Genomic DNA, 26,543 nt, shown 5'->3' with positions numbered 1-26,543 from the left:
TTGAAGTAATGAATTTTCGGCTAGCATAATTACTTATTTTAAATTATATTAATTAAGCTACATATTATTAATACTGAAACAAGCAACTAGCTTTTTCAAGTTCGCCTTATTATTTTTATCTAAAACAACAAATTATATAAAATTGGTATAAAAAACAAATAAAAGTTTCAATGGCATAATTAATTATGTTTTTTTTTATTTATTTTTTCTACCTGTTATAATAATCATTGAACACATGTAATTTTTAAAAAACTAGAAATTTGAATTGCGCGCCTTAATTTTAACCAATAAGAAATCAGGTCCCATTTTTTTGCGAGTTTTGACGACAAAATTAAATTTAAAGAAATTCCACATGTCAAAATTATTGCAAATTAAAAAAAAATACTTCTTATTACAACAAATGTTATAAAAATTAAAAAAAATATTAGCTAATTCTCTTTTTTAAAATTCTCCACCAGCCTAACACTAGCGCGCCATCTGTGATCTTTTCAAAAATTTAAATTTCCGCCCCGCGCTTGTGCAGTGGCGCCACCTGGCCCTATATTATCAATTACTATATAAAGCACTTAACTTTAGGCGACAAAACCCCTCCAAGCCCTCCGCCATTTCCATGTCCATATCCATGATCACATCAGTTGTTCACGGGCTCTTTTGTCGTGCGGACGTGCGTGTGTGTTGTAATTAGTACAATTCCGGAGTGTCGTTTTTAAAAACGAACCCCCCAACGTGCTCGCCGTATTCAATGTGTATGGCGATTCAGGTGAGTTTATACTATTGTTTCACAAATCACTCCAAAACTTACCCCAAGATGATTCTCGCTCTAAGATCCGCTATAAGCATAACATAAAAGTACAGTACACTGAAATAAAGTAAAACAATATTAAGTAGCATTCAGCTGAAACTCAAGCAACATTTGGCGTAACCGACGATTCGTGACTTGCGCGGACAATCAACTCTCTTAGTATACCTAAAAAAGCTTTTGATGCTCAGCAACAATTAATCATAGCCGCTGGGCTATGATATCTCCAGCTAACATAATTCTGATCCAAGTTTATTTATTATTTAAAAATATTAAATAATCTCCGCTAAGTATTTTTATAATTCTATATATTTATTGTTATTTTTTTTATAATAATAATAATTATTATTATTTTCATGACCAGGAAGAACAAAGAAAATAAATAATATATAAATTCATCATTAATTTATGATCGTTACGTTTCACCGTTCTACTTCGAAACTAACATCCGGTGAACAGTCGACACTCGATGCTGAGGCTCCGAGACTTTCACGCCCGTATCCAACCCACTATATCTCAAATTCACTATATATATGTACATATGTACATATATATATATATATATATATATATATATATATATATATATATATATATATATATATATATATTTCGTAAATATATGTATGTATGAGTATATTCTTCTTCCATTATACATCAACTGCTCCATTTCTTCTTGCTAATTACAATTAATACTAATTAATATTAGCCCACGTGTTCTGATAAATAAATAATTTTTATTGAAACACGTGAGTTTTAAATTACACATATGAATCTTTTATCAAAGAAATTTACAATAAAAAAATTCTTCTTTTACTCAAGAAGCCAGTTGATGCAAAATTCAGATATAAAAGTGAATTAAAATATCGGGATTCAAATTTTTGAATCTTGACTATGATTTTATTTATGTTAAAAATAAGGGCGGTATTTATCCTGGAGAAATGGAGAATTGTGCGGTAGATTAAAAGAAGAAATGTGAATTTATTATAAAATTTCACTATGACATTCAATTCATTGCATATATTTTTTTTTAAATAATTCTTATTAATAATATGAAGGGAATAAATTATTTTTTTATTCAATTTAATATAAAAATTATTTCTTCTATATTTACAATTTTTTTTAGAAGTATTTAATTTAATTTAATTAATACCTTACAATTTAAAGTTATTTTTTATGATAATTGGAATTTTATTATGAATAATTTTATAAAAAAAATTACTAAAACTCATACAACATTTTAATTTTTCAATAAATTATTCATTTTCTTCTCTTAAAAAATTCTAGCTCAAAAAATGAATACTATTTATGATATTCCTACATCTTAAAATTATCTAATAATTTTATAATTGTAATTACTATTTATATACTTATGCAATGAACCATCATAGGAAATATTAAATATATTAGCATTATAAAAAAAAGTAAAGAATTGAATGTCAAGTGAATAAAAAACAAAGACTTGTAGATGTTTATTAAATTATGTCCGTAAACACTACTCTTAATAAACGTACAACGTTCAACAAGAGTATCTAGTGCCTGGAGCTATTTTTATAATAATAATAAAAAATGTTGAAATTATTATTATTATTATTATTATTATTATTATATATTAAAGAAACAGTTATTATTTTATTATTAACCAAAGCTATTTATTAAAAATTACAGGTCAATAATAATAATAAATATAGATAGAATTGTCCTTTCGTCAATAGGTAATTAATATCCAATGTCAATAAAGTTCTTATTTATATAACTCCAGATATAATATATTAAAAAACATTTGGTCTATAGTCGGAGATATTTAGTATCAAAGGACATATATCACATGATAATTATTATCTTTATACTTTATGCTTATAGTTTATTGTTATTATAATCAAAATTAGTATAGTGCAAACTATTGTAATTATTGAACATGAGACTGATCAGCATCTTGTCGGGTGGTCGGCTGGAATTAATCAACCATTTTTTGTTCCTCGCCACGTGTCTGTGTTGAATTACTCAAACTGTTTGGTTGTTCATCATGATGAGTCAAGACCATGATTATATGTATATATGATATAATATTCGTATTCTTACAATATGATGCTATTGTGTAGTCAGATTTTATCTTTGCCTATTTAATACGTCCGGCTTAATACTCTACACTGTTCACTGTTCACTGGTAAGGACATTAACAGCGATGCTGAATCGTCGTAATATATTTAATTATTGCGTCTATGACGCACGTGGACTCCAAACACACGTCATTCGTTATCCGACACTTGTCGGCAATTCATGTCCATGTGAATTGATAATGCCACTCTTTGCTATTGCTGAAAAGAAAATACACGTGGAAATAATGGGTCGATAATTTAGTAGGAGTTATTTTTGGATTTTTTCGTCAGAGTTCATAATTGTGTTATCTAGTGATAAAGAAATTTTAGGGAGTCGGAAAATGATTTAAGAGGATAGGAATGTTTCTATATTTCACAACTTGAAAAAAAAAAAATTAACATAAATTATTTCTTCTTATATAAAGTTAAAGATTTTTATAAAAATTTATAATTTTCTTTAAAATTATTTAGAATCTTAATTCCTTGTTAATAATTTTTTTTTACAATATATAAATTTTCTAAAAATCTAATTTATAATTTTGAACAATTTGCTTTTTTTTTTTTTTTTTTTTTTTTAATTTTAATTTGCATTAATTTTTGAGTTTTAATTAATTTTTTCATTCATAAAAAATTATTTTTTTATAAATTCTAATTTTTTATCTTTTTTGATGATTATTCAATAAAAATTATGACTGTTAGAAATAATTAACAATAGTAATTATCAAAAAATAATAACGCACATTTTTTCAAAAAATTACATAATTGAATATTTTCCTATAATATAAATTTAAAGAAGAAATGATTTAAAAACTAAAAAATATACTATTACAATAAATTAACAATTTTTATTATACATAATAAATAATGAACATTAATTTAACAGATATTTGATCATTTAAAAAATTTTTTTAACAAAAAAATTGACGTGTAGAATTAAAAAAAAATTAAAAATGCAATTTTTTGGAACAAATTTGTTTGTTAAAAAAAAAAAAATTAAAAAATTGTCAAGTGACTGCTAACTTTAATGTCGTTAACAAATGAGTATTTTTAAAACAATAATGATAAAAACGACAGTATCAATTTCGGGGACCACCAACCGCGACATAGCGTCCGTCTGTACAAAAAAAAAAAACACAATACGTTAGACAAAACATACGGTGACATAAAGCATCCGTCATATCTGTATCTACAATGAAATTTATTGTGTATGTTATATGTAACATGTAATATGTTATATAGAATGTCCCCAATTGAATAATAAGTACAAGGAAATAGCCGAATAAAATAACCAGACAGAAATACAGGTTATAAAATGTTAATGTCCTTAACATGGCCTGGGCATGTACTTTAAACATAATAAGGATTTTAAATAAAACTGGTACGGTAGAATAATATCTATAGAGTCGTCGACCCTGCTCTGGGTTCGAATCTGCCCCCTCTGGAAAGGCAATGAGTCCCCCGTCTAGACGGCGCGCACCTAAAGGACGCCAGCAATGAGCAGGACGATTGACCACCACGGGGTGGGTTCTCGGTTATAGTCCTTTATTATTCTTTGTTTCTTCTTTTATTCCCATTTTATTCGAGCCCGGAACCCTACCTAACAACCCACAACCGGTTTAGAGAGAGTTCGGCTCCCTTTGCCGGGCGAAAACGCGGGAAAGAACTCATTGCTTTTTTATTTTTTGCTAACCGAGAAAAAGTCCGTGAAACAGAGCTAGAGCTCTGAAGGATGATAAATATTGTGTATCACTATCAGGGACAAATATTTGCCTCGGTAAAACGATTAAATGCACTTGACTGTTCAACAGATAGGAAGTGGATAAGCTGAGCGGAATGCTAATGTAATGAGTCTTGATCAATTGTCCCCGGCAGCTATTCTAATGCGCACATCCGTTTTACGGTTTCCTTTAATCGCGCTTCAATTATGACAGTCGGTGTTTTAATTAACTGCCCGGATTCTCTGTTGCGATCCTCATCCTTCTCAAAGGTTTTGTTTGCGGGTGAGTGAATTATTTTCGGGGATTTTTTCGCGCTGTACAGGAGTTGTTTAGTCAAGATTATTTATCAAAAAAAAAAAAAAAAAAAAAAAAACAAGCAATTTTTTATAAAAATTAAATTAGCCATCTGACAATTTTTCGAAATTTTCTCACTAAAAAATTTATTAAAAATTCCCCATATAAAAAATTTTAAAAAACATAATTGCAATCATTTAAAAATTTTTTTAATTCTAATTTAAATAATTAAAAAAAAATCCAACAATTTTTAAATATTATTTTATATATTTAAAATTCTATTAAAGATTAGAATTATTTAAATGAAAATTTGTCTTGATTTAAAAATAAATTTCTTGATTGAAAATACTGAAAGTACTTAAAAAGTTTCCCGTTTTTGTAATTTATAATTGAATAAACCTCTCGACATTTTTTGCAAATTACACAGAAAAAAAATTAACTTCAATAAATCGCCTAAATTAAAAATTTTATTTTATCTTCTAAAATTTTGTCGAGAAAAGTTTTAAATCAAGAATTTTTCTCTCGGTTTAAATTAATTTTTTTTAAATTGTTCTTTTACAAAAAAAAAAAAAAAAAAAAAAAATGATTTAGTAATTTTAAACTGGTTAAGGGTAGTAAAAATGATAAAAATAAAATTTTTTAAAAATATCAACTTCAAAATATAAATTTATACATTTATATTCCTTTTAATAATGTTTGAAATTAAGGTCTCAAGTGAAATTCTACCAAGAGAAACTTATAATTATTTAGGGTGAATATTAATGAATTTTTGACAATGTTTTAAATAACTTTTCCAGTACTAATTTATTAAAGCTAATAATTTTAAGTCCGTACTAAATTATTACTGAAGCGCATGAGCTCTTTCTTTTTCTGTGCAAGTAAATTCAGAAGATTAAGTAAACTAAATAATTATTTATTCAATTTTTTACAATGACAATAATCAGCTAAATATTTCATCGAGAAAGCAGTAAAAAAAACTACACTATTTTTTTAATTAAAAATTTATAAATTTGAATATCATTAATAATTAATTAATTTAAAAATAACAATAAAAAATTTTTAATTAAATTTAAATGCTTTCAAAGTTAAAGCAAAAAATTTCTTTAGACCCGAAATAAATTTTCCATCAAATAAAATCTATTGTCCATTCTAGCAACAAATAGATATTAAAATACAACTTAACACAAACACATCCTCATAAATTAAATAAAAAATAATTTTCAATATAAAGTAAAATCGAGTATTATGAAATAAAACTTGCAATTTATGATAAAACCTTTCTTTGAGAGAATAAAGAGATAGATACGAAGGTGGTATTATATATTGGTCGCGAGTGGGTGGTAGTTCGATGCAGGAGATACACGACGCTGCCAGACGGGGTCGCTGCCCGATGTCACTGACCTTGGTTAACGATCGCCGACGTCTGGAAGGCTCGAGGGCACTTTCTACTAACCTTTCGCCACACCACCGATAACTATTGCATTAGTCTTAGTCCTTGCAAAATTTAAAAATTATAAAAAAAAAAACCTGACCTCAAAAACCCTTCTTGCCGCCAATTGCGCCTCAATAAGGGTCGTAAAAGCCGGAACTCCAATAAAATGAAGCTAATTTTCCAATCGAGCCGAAAGAATCAATAATTTAACTATTTTCTGCGTGAAATATAATAGAGCCCGGTTATTTAGCTGATGGAGTGACCTCTCGGCCGCCATTTTGAGAATCGTTATCAAAACGTATGGCACAACCCAGTGACCCGGATGAGATATCGATTTTAGTAGAGAGTAAACCAAGAGCCGTGTATTACTCTCTTACTCTCTTAGAGCTTATTCTTGCCATACCCCATTTTCTTTTGTTATTTTCCGAGCCGTGGAATACACTAACTATAACTATATATCTACAGTCGATATCTAACGCCGTTCTATAGCGCATTTTAAGCTGAATTGTGTATGACCCGGAAGAATATAAAACTCTATTCTATTTCTTAATTCGTATCTTTACAAACCTATAAGTGACATTTTTACAGTTCTAAAATTAAATAATATTCCATTTAAGGTACGGTTATCAAAGCAATATTTTAAGAAATCCTCGAAACTTTAAATATAAGTCATTTAATTTATTATTTGTATGCTGTTAAAATTTTAAGTCACTGAAACCGTAGTGTAGCACACTGAAAAAAAATTATCTTAAATCAAGAGAAAAATTCTTGAACTAAGAAAATAATTTTGAAGAGTTCCATTGTCTTGAATAAAAACGAAAAATTTTTTAGTTTAAAAATTTTTGTACTCAAATCAAGAAGCTGAATTTCTTTAAAATTATTTTCTTGATTCAAAATAATTTTTTTATCTATGTGTATAGAGAATATAGTAGTCGAAAAGTACAGTAACGTTAAACAATAACTTAGCCAAAATTTTTTGTCTGGAATGTCACGGAGCAACAACTTTAATTGACCAGAAAAGAGAGTGTCCTTTGATATTTGAAAGCGACGTTTGCCACGCGCTCTCTCGGGAGCGTGGGTGAACCAAATTCACCTGTTACGGCCATATATAAGGGAACAATAACTATTTATTCTATCTACTAGCAGTATAGTCACTAGATTTTTTCTTTGCATCGGCGTTGAATTTTCCCATGACGCATCGTGGGAACTAAAAATTTCCAGATTAACTTCCCACGCAAGCTACCGTCCAACTCTGGTGGACTATTTAATTTTCTTCTCGATATATTAAGCTCTGTACAGTATCAAAGCAGATGCTAGTGTATTGTATTACTGTATCGCTCTACTCCAGATTCTGCGGGGGTGGAATATAAATTGCAGGTCTTTGGAAACGCGTTGGCGTACAACACTCTATACGCTGAGCTATAAACCCCGCAAAAGGTCGATGCTATCACATTAAATACTCAAGTGCCAATCGATAATGTGGAATTGTATTCAATAAGTTCTTTCGGTTTTAACTTTTGTTCAATTGGTGGTAATTTTCCGGCTACAATTATGTTACGAATTAATTAACTTTAACAAAACGTTATTTTTTAATAATAGTGTGCAATTAATTATTTTGAAAAAATTTTTAGCTTTGAACTTTTGGAAAATTTATAAGAAATTTAAAGTTTAAATAAAAAATTTATTTTTATATTTTGAATAAAGAAATTTTTTTTTTAAACTGAGAATATAAAATTCTTATGCAGAAAAAAATCAATTTTTTTCGTCAAAAAAATTTTAACTAAGAACAAATTTTTTTTTTTGGAGCAAGAAAAAATTTTCTCGATTCCAAAAATTTTGACTTTATTCAAAAAATTTTGACTTATGCAGAAGAATATTAATATAAAAAATTTCTCTTGAAATATTTTTGTTTCATTAAAAAATTTTAATTCTTATCAAAAATTTATATTAATATTTTTTTCCGTATAAAATTAAAGAAAAGTCATAGAAAAGATCACAAGAGTAAATTATTCCAATTTGAAATAATCTTATTAAATAAATCGAAATGAAAGACACTGAAAAAGAAGATTAAACTCTTACAAACACAAAAAAAAAACATAAATAAAAAGTCTGTACAGTAAATAAACATATATATCAGTTTTTATTTGAAATTGACATAACGGCATGACCCTTTGTTCGTTTACGACATCGACGACAGTCGAGACATCTCAGAGGTTCTTTCAAGTTCATTAGACCGCTTAATTGTTTAAGCGAGGACCTTGGCAAGAAAAAGACGACAGTCTAACAGCCTGCTTTATCTATTTACCATTTAAAATTTAGTAAATCATTAAATTTAATTGCAAAGTTAAACAATTTTAAACCTAATCCACGACTTTGAAAGACGCAATGGAATTAAATTAAAAGATAAAAGGTAGAAGCTAAAGTATAAGATTTTAGAGTAGAAGATGATGTTAATTTTTCTGTTATTAAAAACCGCGAGTTGAATGACAAAAAAGACCTTCACCCCTTGAGCGAGGCAGCGAATGACGTCGTAATTTACCCTCTGGGAAATTCGACGCAATCTTGTGCAATATCTCGTCATGTTATGTTCGCCGTGCTTATTCATGTTGTGTTGTCGACACATTTAATAAATATATTAAATCGGGACACAGAATTTACAATTGAGGGTGAATGTATATGTAATTCTGAGGTTGTCAATGCTCAATTCGGATCTGAATAAATCAAGAAGAAAATTACACCGTGATTTTTGTTGAGATTGAAATGAAACCAACGGGACAGAAGAGGAGAATATATAGGCTAAGGTTAGACGAGGTTGAGCTTTAGATTTAAATTTTATTTTCGCGGATTTATATGACAATATTGTATTATAGATATTTACGGATAATCGCGTGTCGTTTATTCAATGACGCTCGAATATATGAGGCTAAAAATCGCAATTACTTAGATAAACACAATTTTTTAGTGGCTCGTGACATTCCAAGGTTCATTTTAGTTATTTTTATATCTCAGTATAGAAATATCGATCTCTTTAAATGTGAAGAATATAACTAATAATAATAATAATAATATTAATTTTAAATGAAAAATTGAAATAGATTAATCTATATAATTGGAATAATAAGGGAAATTTTATCTTCAGGGTATTTAAACGATAAAATGGCTGTTTTGGTTAAATTTAATCCCTTTGAAAAGGTCTTGGCCTTAATTTGTGCCTTCTCACAGATTCATATATTTTTTAGTGATGAACTAGCTTTGATATTTAGTTATTGGAGGAGTTTCGAATAGTTTTTTAGTTTTGAAATTTTATTCTGTAACATTTGTTCAATTAAATGAGCAGTGATTCATCCTGTGATAGCAATATTACTTTTGAAGTACCCGAAAAATGTGTTTAATGACTAAAAAATTCGAAAATTCATTAAAAGGCTTTTAAATTTATAATTCGTCATTGTAAACAGTCAAACAGTTACTACCGTGACTTGTGAATGATAAATAAAATTTTGTTTTATTAAATAATGACTTTGTTAAATTGCACTCTACTTTATTATATATTGACGTTTTTTTTTAAATTTAAGCTCATCCCGAAGTTACACTCATCAAGAGCTTTCATTTGAATACCCACTTGCATTTTTTATATATTTTTCATATATACATATATATAATATATATAAATATATAAAATATATGAAAAATTGATGTGGGTACTCAAATGAAAGGTCTCGATGAGTGTAATGTCATGATGAGCTTATATTTTTAAAAACGTCAATATTTCACAAAGTAAAAAGTCATTTCTTAATTATGTATTTAGAGATAATTTTTGAATACAGTCTAAATATTTATAAAAAAAAAAACCGATTTTATCATATGACTATCCTGGAAACAAATTTTTTTTATTCTTTTAATAATATAGATAATAAAAATAATAATAATAATAATAATAATAATAATAACAATACATGAGGTCATATCAATCCTTTTTTTAAGTAAGACCCTCACTAAATTCTTGACAAGAATAATTAATTCTTTAAAACTGGATTTTCCAAAAAAAAAGTCATAAATGTTTAATTTTCTATTATTATAATAAAAATCAAAATAAAAAAAAAATCACAACAAAAGTTACACATTTAATTATTCACAAGTTCAATTGTAAGGAAAACGGAACTTTAATTCTCTCGCGTGACATTGAAGTTGAGGAACAATTGCACTAAAGTGAAGTTTATTTCTGAAGAAGTCTGCAAAGCGAGTCGTGAGTTGGTTTATATCGAGGTTAGTTGGATGCAATGTAATGATTAAATCGTTACGTCCAAACTAATTTGTAGGCACGTGTAGAGTAATGTAAGAGCGTTATATTACTTGTTAACGCTGGTTAGTTATATATTACGTGGTCTGGATTATATTTGAGATTGAAATTATACATCTAAACTTCGCGTATTGTATTCATACACACGATTTGATGATACGACGGATTCAAGTACCAGCGAAAGTTCTAATGAAAGGTATAGAAATGATTAATCGAGGTCACGACTCACTTTCTATACCATAAACTGATAAAATAGACATACAAGCCCAGTTTGCTTTTATAGTATTTTAATTACTATTACTGTTTGTGTTTCGCTTTGCCTTCAGGCTTATTTTTTTTTTTTTTAAACTAAATATAGCTTATCAATTTTTAGATTTATCATTTATCTAGCTTCAGAGTCTTAAAATAGGTCAGTTGAGAAGTTATATTATTATCAAAGATCAATTTTTGAATTTTTTTTAATTACAAAATTTTATTTCAATCATTAAAAATTTAATCAAATTATTTTTTATATTTAACACAATGATTTGAAAAACAACGGAAAATTTTTGGATCATTAAATAAATGAATGTGAATTCATAGATTTGTTTATGACTTATTAATGATTTTTTAATTTACGCTTTTGAATTACGTTTTAGGTATTTTTATTGTTGTCATAAAGTTAAATTGAGATATAAATAATAACTATTTAACCTTGACTGTATAATTATTGTTAAATATAGTTCAAGTCATGTTCATTTTTTAATTTTTTATTAATTTGAATGTAAATGTCAATTTCAATTGTTGAATAATTTTTTTGATCGTATTATTATTATTATTATTATTATTATTATATAATTTATATTCCATATAAATTTAAATATAATAATATAAATTATTGATAACAAGTCAAAGTTAAATTTTTTTGCGGGAAATCGAGGGTTTGAATTTCGGCGCCAATTAAATGAAAACAACAAATAATAAATAAATTAATAATTTTTTTTATTTTATATACTACAGTCGCTAATACTAATTGTAATTTTTTTACTAAATTATTCAAATAATTAATAAATTTAAATATAAATGATCGTTAAAGATTTCTTCAGTAAAATCTACATTATTACGAAATTAAGCTAAAGTTTGTGGCCAGTGTATTTATATAATAAATTTTCTTCCTTTGAAATTTCTAAAAATTAACCATAAAAACCTATTTTATAATAAATACACTGATCACAATATTTTTCTTACTCTCTTAATAATATAGATAATAATAATTATAATAAAAACAATCATTTTGTCTTTAATTATTTTCAAATATGCCAATAATAAAGAAAACATTTAAAAAATTTGCTCATAGGTATTTTAAATTTCTATGCTTGACAATTTTTTTAAATATTTTCTTTTTGAAATTATTATTATTATTATTATTATTATTATTATTATTATTATTATTACATTTAAAAAAATTAAAACATTAAATTTATCCTCTAAAAAATATCAAATTTGAAAAATAAAAATTAAAAAATTATTAGAATTAAAAATAAAATTATCACACACCTGCAACAACGACTATCACTCCAAAATTGAAAACAATAAACTAAAAGAGAATGAAATTTGATGTTAAGTGACGTTCGCATTCGACGTCATCAGTAACCCACCAGCGTCACACTAACGCTAGCCAAGTTGATTAGGTGGGAGTGGGACGGGATGAAAAGTGCGAGATGGTGACTGGAGAGGACCCCACGCGTTTCAAATAAATGTGTCGGCGCAGTCGGTATTGGTGAGTGCGTGTAATCCTCTCGAAGTAATTGAAGGTGGGGGGGCAATGTCTCGGTGACGTGATTTAATTTCATATTCACCGTGCTCGTCTGTCAACGCGTTTAGCTTTAGTTCTCTCTAATTCTCCACCAGGACAACCAGCAGTTATTACTATCACTCATTAAAAATTCTATATATACAACAAGTCGCGACTCAACTCAACAAAACTATCGTATATACTTCTCAGTGCTATTTTCATCGAATCGAATGGTATCTTCACCAACCGCTGGCCCAGATTCAACGCGACCGTCAAGCCGTCAAGCCGTCACAGTCGTTCGCGGTCTCTTTGCTCAAGATTAAAAAAAAATACTTTTTTTTTTACGTCTGCATACTTTATCTTCTTTCCGTGCGCTATTTCTTCTTTTCTTCATTGATAAGTTTAAATATCTTCATTGAATTTTATTAACTCATCAATGATCTACGATCTATCGGCTGTTACTCACTTATTTAATCATTGTCTTCGCATGTCTTCTTTGGAGTAGAAAAACAAGTTAATTATCAAAGAAAAAATAACTAGTGTGTGTGTGTGTGTTTTTTTTTTGTAAAATGTGACTGTCTGGTGATGGTGATAATCCTGCTCGGATTCCGAGTCGTAGATTTGTGATAAATTATTATTTTATTTTATTTTTTTTAAGTAAAACGTAATTTAATTATTTGTACAGTAAAGAAAAAATCAAAATAATTTTTTACGCTAACATTGAGAACAAACTAACAAAGAAGGTTAATGCGCTTGATATTCAGCGATCACTGACATTGAGGTAAAATTTAACAAATAATGTATGAGTAATTTAATTTAATTATTTAACCGGTTAATATAAAATATATGAATCATTAGATACACATTTATATAATTGATGAATCAATATTAATCTAGAGATAAGGGTATCATTGGTATGATGCTAAAATACGTGAATATGTCAACGAATTAGTTTGAGTGTTCTCAAAGTTTTGTGTGACGAAATTAGTTTTAATTTCTTTAATTTTTTTTAGTATGTAATTTATATTGAAAAAAAATGTATACAAGTTTTTTTGTGCTTGTGTTGAAATTTATGGATGTATTGCTTTGAGTTTAATAAAAGCAATCTGCTCGTAAGCGTTGGAAATAACTTAAAAGCATCATGGGCACTCGATAATGTTAAGATTAAAAATTTATAAATTTTTTTTATTTTATCGGCAATCGAGGTCACACTAAAAATAACGCCTTTAAGTTATTTATTTTCAAATAAAGTTTTTACTTGCTCTCTGGAGCTTTTTTTCCAAGTTTTTATTTTTAGAGAAGCAACCTGTTACACAAACCGGTTTGATTTTTAAATATTTACTAAGATTTGAGAGTTTTTAGTTGCTGATAAATTATCGGAGTAGAATTAGATAAAAGTAATTTTTGCAATTATATCTTTGATTTTTTTTTTTTTTTTTAAATTCAAATATTTTAGAGGAAGAATTTTTGGTATCTCTGCTGTGTTATTTGTGAATTGTTTTGCGAGAAACAAAGGAATGATTTAATAGAGGTATCAATTACTGAAAATTGCTGGTAAATGTTTAGATCCGACGCCTGACCTTGGCCATAAAAATACTGAAAAATCAATTGTTTTTGTTTTGTTCTCTAAAGTTCACGTTTTTTTTTTTTTTTCTTCTGAATTATTCATTTAAATGGAGCAACAAGAAATCGATATTTTCTGCGGATTTTTTTTAGATGAATAATTCAATTTTATTGGATGGAATCATGAATTTATATGTATTTTTTTTATCAATTTTTTGAGGGAATTTTTTTTACTTGTATTAATTATTAGAAATATTTATAGTTTTAAATTTGAAAAAATTTTTTTGATAAAAAAATATTGTAAAGAATTTTTTACAACAGTAATTAAAAATTAATAATAATAAAATCATATTTTTTAAAATTTTAACTCTGAATTTCTTATAAAATTTAAATTAAAAAAAAAAATAAGTCAAAAATTTTTAAAAATTAATCAAAATATTTTTATTAATTGTTATTTGATCGTATTTCCGGTATTATAAGATTACATTAGATAAAATATTAAAAAATGTATTTTTGTCAAAAATATTTGCTCAAAAAATCTCATAAATCATTATCAATAACAACAAAAAAAATTTCTTTAACAAGCTGTATAAATATTAAAAAGTTTTTAATTATATTTATCCACGACAAACCCCAATAAATAAAAAGGTTCTAAACCATACGCGTGTCACTGTTATACCGCCATAAAATAATATTTATACATAGATCATTTTTATATATCACATATAATATAAGATAAACAATATTAATATTTGTATAATAGCTATATCTCAAATGATAAACCAACATTTTACAACTTCTTATAAATTATTACCACCTGGCTAGTATTAATATTAATATCTCTAAATCGTAAACATATAACATTACCATAGTAAGTAATATTACAGCATTAAATAAAAATAATTACCAGCTATGCAAAGATAACAAATCACCTAACATTTAATTTGGATGGATCTAAAGCGTCTAATATGATGAAAAGTCTTCTAGTCTATACTAATACGAATACGTAATAACTAAAAAAGGAGATGCTTGCAAGACGATCGACATGTTTGCGTAATCCTTCAAAACTTAGCTGCGCATTTATTATTGTTATTATTGTGGATGCAACAAGATCATCTGACCAAGCACGCGGATATGTCTCACTGCCAATATCGTCAAATAAAATTTAATGTTTTTATTTTATAATGGATTTATCTGCGTTATTAACTTTTGAGATCTTTTAAATTTATTTATTTAAATTTATTGCTTCTCATTTTTCATTTTAATTCATTATTATTATTATTATCATTATCAATGTTAAAAAAGTCAATTAAAAAATATTTTTTGACTTTGACGATAGCCATAATAATAATAATAATAATAATAATAATAATAATAATAATAATAATAATAATAATAATAATAATAATAATAATAATAATAATAATAATAATAATAATAATGGCGCTCAGGCTGGGCCCTCGGAGAGTCGGACTCCGGGGAAAACCCCCCTGAGCAATTAATAACAAATAATAATAATAATAATAAAACTTTAAAACACTTCAAATCTCTTTAAAAAAAAATTATTGCTATTATTATTATTATTAAATGAATAGTCCTATGATCTATTAACCTAGAAAATATCAAAACAAATTAAGAATTAGTACAGAACAATTTATTTATATTCACATATAATATTAATCCATACATCATATAGCAGGTTACCTTGAGATCAAGGGCAGTCGAAAATTATTAAACTTTTTCTGGCATTTTAAATTCTCAGTAAAAATTTTAGATAAATTTATTTCCTAATGCACTTATTACCTTGCTAATTTTATTACTGCAGTTACGACAAAGTAGCATGTTCATTTCGTAGCTAATAATTATTTTTAGTACTTACATTCTTTTTTTATCTTGAAAAATAACATACTAATTTTTTACCAATCACTCGGTTATAAATACTTTTTAAAAGCTTTACATAATTACAAAATTCTTCAACGTCAGACACAAATGACTGTTTTGATTTTTTAAATGTTTGAATCGCGTGGTGAAATTATTTATAACTCAAACTTGTATAAAAACTGCAATACAGTTCTTTTAAGAAAATTTTAATTCTTCAGAAAATTTGATTATAAATTATCAAAAAAATTGATTATTTCAAAATTCAAAAATTTATTTTATTTAACAAAAAATATTGCAATAATTTATATATTGATCAAAAATACTAAATCTTTTTTATTATCAATGTAAACTCTATAATTTTTTCTTAATATTTAAATTATATTGACATAAATATTTATCTAAACCAAATTTAAATAATATTCAAGTTTTTTATGACATAAATAATTCAAGAAAGTCAAATTTAATTTATAAAAACAGCTATTTATTCAATTTTGTTCTTAACAACTTTAATAAAAAATAACTAAGACTATAAACTGAATTCTTTATTTTTTTTTTATTAAAAAAACAAAGAAAAATTAAATCACGAGAATTGTTTTAAATAATTACTTTTTTTTAATCAAAAAAAAAAAAAAAAATTTGAATCAAAATTTTTTTGATCGGTTCAAAATCAATTAAAAAATTTTTGTTTATAAATTTTCAATATATTTTACCATAAAAAATTATAATTATTATAAATGTAAATTTTTCTGCAACTCGCAATAAAATAAATCAGATTTCAAACTAAGTCCTAAACTATTAATAAAATTTCCACTTTCTAGTTACTCGTACAACAATAGAAGTTTATTAAAAAAATACTATCGGAAGACTAGAAGACTATAAGCCAGACTTACACTCGATAGAGCGTGATTATTAATGGTATTGATAAAATTATCCGTCCAGGAGTAGAGACCATCAAGGAAGAAGTTGTGGCAGTAAATGCTATAAAAAATGGATCATCATTGACCAAGTTTATATCGATTTGATCTTGGACTTGCAAAAAAATACATCTACTTAGTTACAATGTACAATGAAGATAAATTTATAAACATGCTGTGCAATAATACGTATTGTTGGGTATCAACAATTTAGATTATTTTTCAGTATCTTATTTATCATATCCGTCAGCAAGCAGTCAACTATGACGCATTATGTAAACTCAGCATAGTACTCAACACGCGAACACAGCCAACAAACCTGCCTGACTTAACTTTATTTACTTACTTATATTACCAATTTTACAAGGATTCTTGTATTATCCAACATCCAACAACGCGTGTTTTGTCTCGGCTAATATTATTTATGTACATGACTAAAGATATCGTAAGATTTATTGTTTTTGGCAAAATACCCTACTGAAAAATCAATTTTTAACACGCTTTTATTAGCTTCGCTTCTTTCTATCCATCTATGTATCAAACGGAATCTTTGAACTCGATTTTTGGGCAATTCAAAACGAAGGATTAATTAAAATAATTAAAATTTGCACACTTATCAAAGAACAATAATTTGTTCTATTATCCTAATCAGGATCTTTAGAATTGCTGGTTTTTTTTATCCAAAAGTACTAACAGGTGTACTAACGCACAGAAAAAAAAATCAAGTAAACAATTTTGAAGAAATTCTTTTAATCTTCTTTAATTAATTAATTAATTAATTAATCACTTAAAAGTTTATAAATAAATTTAATTAAAAATTTTTATGGAATACAGATAGATCATTAAATACAAAAAAATAATTTTAAAGTCATAATTCAATACTGCTAATCGTAAATAATATTTTTAATAAGATCAAAAAAAGTAGAAAAATTTTTCTTGAAAAAAAAAAAAAAAAAATTACTAGAATCAAGTAAATAATTTTTTGAAGAACTTCAACTTCTAGATTTGTAGAAAAATTCTTAAACTAAGAAATTTTACTTGACTCTAAAATTTTTCGTCTTGATTCAATGCATTGAAACTCTTTAAAAAAATTTTCTTGGTTCAAGAATTTTCATCTTAATTCAATTTTTTTTGACAAGATCAACCAGGGAATTTTCTACGTTTTACGATTTAAAAAAAATTATAGTTTTAAAAAGTAGAAAATAATTTTTTATGAGTTGAAAATAAAAATAAAATAATTAAAAAAAAAATTTATTTTATCGTTAAAAAAATGTCAAGTGCTTTTCGGCAATTATTGTAAATATTTTATTAACAGATTTTGGTTAAATTAGAATCATTATAAAAATATCTTAAAAAGCTCTCCACGCTTTTTTACAATAAAATTAATTTTTTTTTAATCACTCTTATTTTAAAGTCAATGAAAATCTTAAAGAACTAATTATTAATTGTTTAAAAATTTATATTGACAATATAAATAGATTGTTATTTTTAATTATAAATTTATTTGGAATTTTACGTAATTAAACTTGAAATTTGATAAGAAATAACAACATCACATGGAAACAGAAAGTTACGTAACGCAAATAAGGGATAATTAGTTGAAAGTTTTTGCGTACTTAGTTACGTTACGCTAATTTATATATTGTATTAATTAACCTTCAACAGTGAACCTTGCTATTAATTAATTGTTTTGTTATTCATTAATAGTAATTTATAAATTATTTGTTTTTTACTCTGTATTAATTGATTTTAATTGTGATTGTTATTAAACTCATTTGTGAACGGATGGATGGATAAATATTGAAGAGTTATCTTCATGAAGTTTGCTTGAGAATGTTGACCTAGACAATCTTGTAGGCTTCAATTGTAATATTTTCTGTAAAAGAGCCGTAACTGTGAGCCAAAAGTCTGCTATCGCGGAAATTGACTGGCGGGAAACTCCTTGAATTCGTTGTTTAAACTTGCTCGTTTTGGCAAGCTTACAATTAGTATTAACTGCTATTTTTATTAATAGAAGAAAGATGGGAGGAAAAATTTTTAAATGTTTGTGCAATTTGTTTGATATTTTATTTTTAATTATGATTGATTTATTTTTGTTAAATAGAATTTTGAAAAAAATTTTTTTTAATATAAATGAAAAAATAAAAAAAAAAAAAAAAAAGAATTGTTTAAGAAAAATAAAGAAAAAATTTTTTTGACTAAAATTAATCATTTTTAATTAACTAATTGATTTATTTCAACAAAAATGATAATTTAAAGATTGATAAAAAAAAAAAAAATTTTAATAATTCTCAAAATTATTTTTTTTTTCCAAAAAAATTTTTTTAACCAACCACAGCTAAATTGTTATTAAAAAAAATATATAATTTTTTTAAAACAAAAATATTATTTAAAATAAAAAATATAAAATTTTTTTTGAAACAAAAATAATGATCTATAAAAAAAAAATTCATAATCATAAATCATTATTTGAAATAATTATTTAGTTATAGAAGATAATATTTATAGATATTAAAAATTTGGCAAAGAATTCAAGTTGGCGCCGAAATAAAATAGCCGGTCTATACAATAGTCTTCTTCTCCCCCCTGAATAAAATCTATTTATAAATAAACGATTTTATTTTCGTATCAGGAAAGAAAGATCTGAGACTTGAAGAAGATTAATCGAGTAAATTTTTGACTAATTCAAAAATACCGGGCTCGAATCCCAGCGCCGATAAATTATCCTCCCTATATTAAAAACTTTTTTCCAAATGGATTCTTGTAAGTTAATCATTCCAGACAAGCAAAAGCAATCTAATGATTTTCCATTTTGCTTTCAGTTTCCTGGTGAGTGCATCCTCACATACATGGAGTTTCAGCTGGATAGCGCGGAATACTGCCAGGCTCAACACAAATAGAGAGACACGCCCCGTACGTCCTAACATCATTGACTAGATACTTTTTTTTTTGAGGAACGGGTTAATACGTAGAAAAGTTTGAGAGAGCGAAAGAAGAAACGAGTGAGAACATCGGATTACGACATTAAGTATTTAGATCACGATCAGAGAGCCTGTTAAGTAAATCACAACTAGTCATCACTGCAAGAAATAGTTAACAAATTTATTATATTAGATAAAAGATAAATTTTAAATCTTCATTGTCATATTCAGACTTCGTAGTTACTGCGTGCGCTTTGTCATTAAGAAGCGCCCAGTGCCAAATAGGTAATTGCTTTTTTTTATTATTTTATATATTGTATATTCTTTTCTTATTTTAATTATTATCTTCGTTTATAGTGAAAATAAAATTTTTTAATAAGTAATTACATTTTTTATGGCAGTTATAAAAATTTTAAGTTCATAATTAAATTTGGATAAAAATTTATAAGGATCTTGGTCATTTTTTATTTTTATAGTCCATTAAACTTAAAGCATAACAGTAATATTTAAAGAAAATTTTTTACAAGTTCTTTAATAATAGAACTATAGCAACCTTGCAATCACTATGTGACTGCCATGACTTGTGAAATATAAATAAATAAAATTTTGCTTTATAAAATAATGAATTGTTAAATTGTACTGTACTTTCTTAAATATTGACATTTTTTAAAATATAAGCTCATCCCGATGTTACACTCTTCAAGAGCTTTCATTTGAGTACCCACATGCATTTTCATATATTTTTCATATATATATATATATATATATATATATATATATATATATATATATATATATATATATATATATAAATATATGAAAAATTGATGTGGGTACTCAAATGAAAGCTCTCGATGAGTGCAACATCGGGATGAGCTTGAATCTTTAAAAATGTCAATAGTTCACAAGATACAAGATCATTTGTTAATTAAAAACAATATTTTAAAAATTTTTATTTTTTAATTTTTTACGTAAAAAAAAAAAAAAATAAAGTAGATTGTGTACAACTAAATAATTATCAAAAAAATTTAAGTGATTCTCAAATTAGATTTTTTTTTATTTTTAATAAATTAATTTTTAGTTATTATTTATTAATTATACTTAGATTTTGTACTATTTGCCATCCGGCTAAGCCTTGGCATATAAATTCAATAAATAAATAAATAAATAAATTTTTAATGGATAAAATTTTAATAAATTTTAAATAAAAAAAATGTCAAAATTTTTTACCAGAAAAAATTATAAATATTAATTTATTTTTACTAATTAACTGTATTTAATTAATTATCAACTAATTATAGAGAGCACAATGCGATTAATCATGTCAATATAATATCAAATCTAATTACCTCTGATACTGTCAACATGAATGCACTATTTGCGGTATATCTTGTCGATATTTTAACCCAATAAGCACTCGGTATTTAATTACGAACAATATATAATTAAATTAAATGATAATTAAGCACACTGATGTTAAACTAAATTACAAACTGAAATTAATATTACCAATATTTCTTATTTTTGTTTCAGATAATCTTCCTAATAGCGCATATCACCGTCTAATGTAACGTAAATAGCAAGTTTAAGCGAATTTCGCACCCCTTTAAAACCCTTCCCGAGGTCTACATGTGAGAATCCATTGTTCTATCCTCTGTAAAAAAATAATTACTTTATTAAAAATTGGTTATTAGTTGAATTTAATTAAGATCAAGGAGAATTTTGTTAAACAAATAGCAATTATAAGACTGACATCTAATGGGCTAAATCGCTAATTCAGCCACGACACGGTGCAGTTAATATTTTGAACACACGGGAACCAGCTTATTTTTTTTTATTTTATTTTATTTTATTTATTAATATAATTTAACATCAAGTTCTGAAGAAGACAAACAAGAAGAAAATATTTAAACAAAACTAGGAATTTTATTTATTTCTATTGTTAATTTTTTTTCTTCAGTTTATTCTGTAAGAAAAAAAAATTTTTTAACTCGTGTTGTTCAAAAGGAAATGAACAACATGAGAGTCAAGGATATCAGACCGGCACCTGCCGAAATTGAATACAAAAATATGAAATTCCTTATTACTGATCGGCCCAATGATCAGACTATTCATACCTTTATTCAAGTAAGTTTTTATAATTTTTTTTTTTTTTTTAATTATTTAAAAGGAACTGTGACTTAAAAAAAAATAAAATTTTTTATTTAATTAAAACTAATACAAGTTTTATGGCTAGTCCATTTCAAAACAATTAAAAAAAAATATTTTACATGAAAAAAAAAAAAAAAAAAAATTTTTTTAGTAGAAAAAAAAATATATTGTTTATGACAGTTCCTTTTATTTATTGTAATTTTAAAGAATATTTACTAATTAATATTGTTGTATTTATTAGGAACTGAAGAAGCACAATGTAAAGGAGGTAGTGAGGGTCTGTGAACCAACGTACAAAGTCGAAGAGCTTAAATCTGAAGGAATAAATGTTTTGGATCTGGTTTTTGATGATGGCACATTCCCACCAAATGAGGTAATTTTTTTTTACTAATTTTAATAAGAAAAAAATTTTTTAAGAGTTATCAAAAACTTTAAATAAAAAAAAATTTTGCTTTATTAAATAATGGCTTTTGTTAAATTTCACTGTACTTTCTTAAATATTGAGATTTTTAAAGATATAAGCTCATTTCGGTGTTACACTCATCAAAAGCTTTCATTTGAGTACCCACATCAATTTTTCATATATTTATATATATTAGATATATGTATATATGAAAAATATATCAAAAATGCATGTGGGTACTCAAATGAAAGCTCTTGATGAGTGTAACATCGGGATGAGCTTATATTTTAAAAAAAGTCAATATTTAAGAAAGTACAGTGCAATTTAACAAAATTTATTATTTAATAAAGCAAAATTTTAATTATTTGTAATTCATAAGTCACAGCAATTACATAGCGACTGCAAGGTTGCTAGTTATTATTATTAAATTATTATCATTATTTCTAAAAAACTCCAGAGTATAATTACAGTCAAATAACTTAAGAGTAAATTTATTATATTATAATTACTAAAAAAAATACCAAAGATAAGAATATTAATACTAATATAATTAATGAATATACAGGTGGTCGACGAGTGGTTCGAATTATTAAAAAACCGATTTCGAGAGACACCCGATGCATGTGTAGCGGTACACTGCGTCGCTGGACTAGGTCGAGCGCCTGTGTTAGTAGCACTTGCTCTAATTGAACTTGGACTCAAGTACGAGGATGCTGTTGCTCTTATCAGAGAGTACGTATACACTTTTTTCAATTACTCTAATTACTTGCTCTCAAATAGAATTAAATTTCCAACAATTACTGTTGATATTAATTTTTACTTCAATTTTTTTTACACACTGTCCTAATAAATTTAAAAAAAAAAAAAAAAAAAAGCTAATTAATTTTTATGTCAATCTAGGAAGAGACGAGGCGCTATCAATTCAAAGCAATTATCTTACTTGGAAAAATATCGTCCCAAGTCTCGACTCAAACTCAAGAACGGCCAGAAGAATTCGTGCTGCGTCCAGTAGATACTTAATATTTTTTTAAAGCGGGGTTCTCTCTTCAATAATTCATTAATTAAATAAAACTAAAAAACTAAACAATCGATAATTGATAATTGGTAAAAAAAAAAAAAAAAAAAAAAAATTTATAATAATACATTAATTGCACACATGTGACAAGTGACATATTGTATCAATTATTTACATACATACATATATATATAAATATATATTTATATAAATATATATCTATTTTCGAAATGGCCTATCAATGGAAATGCAACCGGCTTTTTTCTTTAAAAATTTTTTAAATTGCATTCACTAATCTGTATATTTTTCATTATTATTATTATTATTATTATTATTATTATTATTATTATTATAATAAAATCATTTCTATTATATTTAATATAAATATAATAAATAACAAACTTTGGAACTGATTAATTAAAAATAATAATTAATTTTTGATATTAACTTCTGTATCCTTGTACATTTAATTATTATTTATCATCGCGGATTTTATGTCCTCATAAATTACCTGAGTTTAAATTAACAATAAACCATACTTGTAATTATTACATATGTATTATTACTTTGTGATAAAATTATTTTTTCGACATTTAAATCGTTCCTACCCAATTGAAAATTAAATCATAAATAATTCATGGCTTTAATTTTTTTTACTATTATTTTTTAATTAACTCGCCATGGTGGTAGTAAATAAATTCGACAATAAAATTAAAAAAAAAAAAAAAAAACCTCGAGCTTATAATAATTACATAGCAATACAATTACCCGATAATTAAAGGCTTTTGATAAATATTGAGAGCCTTGGACCGTGCAATTATTCACCAAACATCACAATAAATATATTAAATAATATGTAGATAGATAAAACGTTTTAATAATCTCGAGGTTTTTCATTTATTTTTATTGAGTTAATTATTAAAATTTATTTGAGTCGTTTGCATTTCCACTGGCATGCCGATTGGATCTTCTTAAACTTTCTGGATTCTGCATAACTCGATCTTGTTTTTTTATGCGGAGGTTTTTCGTGCCCTTTATATAATTATATGAGCTCAATGGCAATTTTATAAAAGCTACATTTTATTTTTAAATTTTAATTAATAATCATTATTGTTATTATTATTATTATTGTGGTTGAAAAAAATTTAAAATACAAATCCCCGTTCGATAAATATTTAAAAACCGACTGCACTTTTTTCACCGAGTAATTAAAATTTTTATTTAAGAGTAAATTTTGTAAAATTGTCAGTGACGCTGTGCGCCACGCTAAACTGTGTTCAAAAACTAATTACAAAAAAAAATACAATACTTATATATTTCACTTGGATATACATCTCGATCATCTTGTTACTTGTCTAATTGCTGTGAATGTACTTGAGGTATACATTTAGTGTAAAATATAAAAATAGTTCTGATTAATAATTTATTTTTTATTAATTTAAATATTCAATTGTATTTTTTTTTTTAATTTAAATATTTAATTGTATTTTTAATTAATTTAAATGTTAAATTATATTTTTTTTTAATTTTACAAATTAAAAAAAAACTTTTTTTTTTAATTAATTAATCAGAACTATGTAATTAAAAATTATCACTTAGTCGAGATAATTTACACATATTACTTAAAAAAAAAATATTTTTATGAAAACCGTCCGTTGAGTTATTTTTAAAAATACTTGACAGTAAAAAGAAAAAAAATTAGTTACATAAATTACAAAAAATTTTGGTAAATATTTACAAGTGAGGTCAAATATTTTTAATTTTCATTTTTTTTAACAAAATTTATATTTGATTTTATAAATATAATTTTTTTTTGAAACATAAATTCAAAATATGAGCAATTAAAAATAAAAAAAAGTCAATTATCACAATTTAAAAAAATTTTAAAAATTTACAAAAAAATTTATAATATTTTTAAAAAATTATAATATTTAATTTTTTTTTTATTATTTTTTTGTTTTTTTTTTTTTATAACAAAAAACATTTTTTAATATAAACGCGCCGTAAAAAAAAGCAGAATAAAAAAAAAATTTGAAAATATCAATTTTTAATTCACTTGTGTATTGTGAATAATTACCAAAATTTTAATTGCCTTATCAATTTTTATAAAATATTTGTATTTTTTTAAAAACAATTGTCATTACCATGAACAATATAAATTAAGTTTTTCAGCAGTACATTCACTCCAATAGACTAGTTAATTAAAAATAAAAAAATAATAAATACTAATTAAATAAATAATAATGAATAATAAAAAATAAAGTACATAACAGATAGACTTTTTGTTTTTGTACAGTTTAAAACTGCAATATTTTTTGTCAGAGGATGGGACTATGGACGTTCATAACAACAAATCGTATTGAACCTTAGCTTATACTTTAAATAAATTAATAATTGATAATAATAATTATAAAAATTATTATTAATTTAAATAAAATATATTCAAAATCAATATAATCTTTTTCTTTGAATTGTAATGCCAATTAATTGCGTACAATTAATTTTTTTGAATCGTTAGCTTCCTAATTAACTGGAAATAATTCTATTTAAAAAAATTAAAAAATCAGTAATTAGTTACCAGATTTGTAAATTTAAAATAAAATTTTAAATTTTAATAAAAAATAATGATAATAAAAAAAATTTTATAATTTTAAATAAAATAAATCGCGCATCCATTAATCTCTGCAAGCGTTGTCAGGTCTCAAAAATAATGAGTATTCTGTGTATGCGCGACTGTGATATATTATTTTTTCGCTTAATGTCGAAAAAAAAATATTAATTAATTAAATAGAAAAAAAAAAAAAAAAAAAAAAAAACTACACAAATGTTTATTGTTTTTTTTTTTTTTATTTTAAATTTAAAATAAATTTCATACGTTTGGTAACTTCATTAATTATATTATTGATAAATATCATTAATAGTGAATAATTAAGAATATTTTGATGGATTAACTCTATGAGCTGAAAATGTTGATACAATGCGCTTTTTGCAACTTTTTTTTTATACATTTATTTTTATTTGCTATTTAATTATTAAGAGCAGATTTTCTTAGTTAAAAAAAATAAACAATGTATTGTGTATTGTTTTAATAATTATCTGTAATTGTCTTTTTTTAGATGCTGTAAAATAATTTTCAACTTACAAACTGACATTAAAAAAAATTGTTTTTTTTTTCAATAAAAATATGTAAATTTTTCAACAAGCACAATTTATAAAATTGTTGATGTTTATTTATTTTTATCCTTAAAATTTTTTTCCTAAAAAATTTTTTTTTCAAGATAT

The 26,543-nt window shown here is 25.0% G+C and overlaps 1 protein-coding gene across 2 annotated transcripts; it reads left to right on the top strand.

Moving 5' to 3' along the window:
* The first annotated feature begins 605 nt into the window (after positions 1 to 605).
* LOC141535725 (PRL-1 phosphatase-like) lies at positions 606 to 26,077 on the top strand. Of its 2 annotated transcripts, none has more exons than XM_074255821.1 (6): positions 606 to 760; positions 19,594 to 19,977; positions 21,226 to 21,819; positions 22,085 to 22,216; positions 22,812 to 22,978; positions 23,147 to 26,077. In XM_074255821.1, the coding sequence occupies exons 3-6, from the start codon at positions 21,703 to 21,705 to the stop codon at positions 23,256 to 23,258; spliced, it is 528 nt and encodes a 175-aa protein (XP_074111922.1). In that variant the 5' UTR covers positions 606 to 760; positions 19,594 to 19,977; positions 21,226 to 21,702; the 3' UTR covers positions 23,259 to 26,077. The 2 variants fall into 2 exon arrangements, with proteins under 2 accessions (XP_074111922.1, XP_074111923.1); XM_074255822.1 differs by lacking the exon at positions 606 to 760 and adding an exon at positions 12,565 to 13,194.
* Positions 26,078 to 26,543: the final 466 nt, after the last annotated feature.

The sequence above is a fragment of the Cotesia typhae genome, unplaced genomic scaffold (assembly GCF_013202065.1).
Source record: "Cotesia typhae breed Kobodo isofemale line unplaced genomic scaffold, CoteBio_Ctyphae scaffold_152, whole genome shotgun sequence".
In the NCBI taxonomy this organism is placed as follows: domain Eukaryota; kingdom Metazoa; phylum Arthropoda; class Insecta; order Hymenoptera; family Braconidae; genus Cotesia; species Cotesia typhae.
Note: the sequence above shows the minus strand (reverse complement) of the source record. Positions and strands in the feature narration are given on the sequence as shown.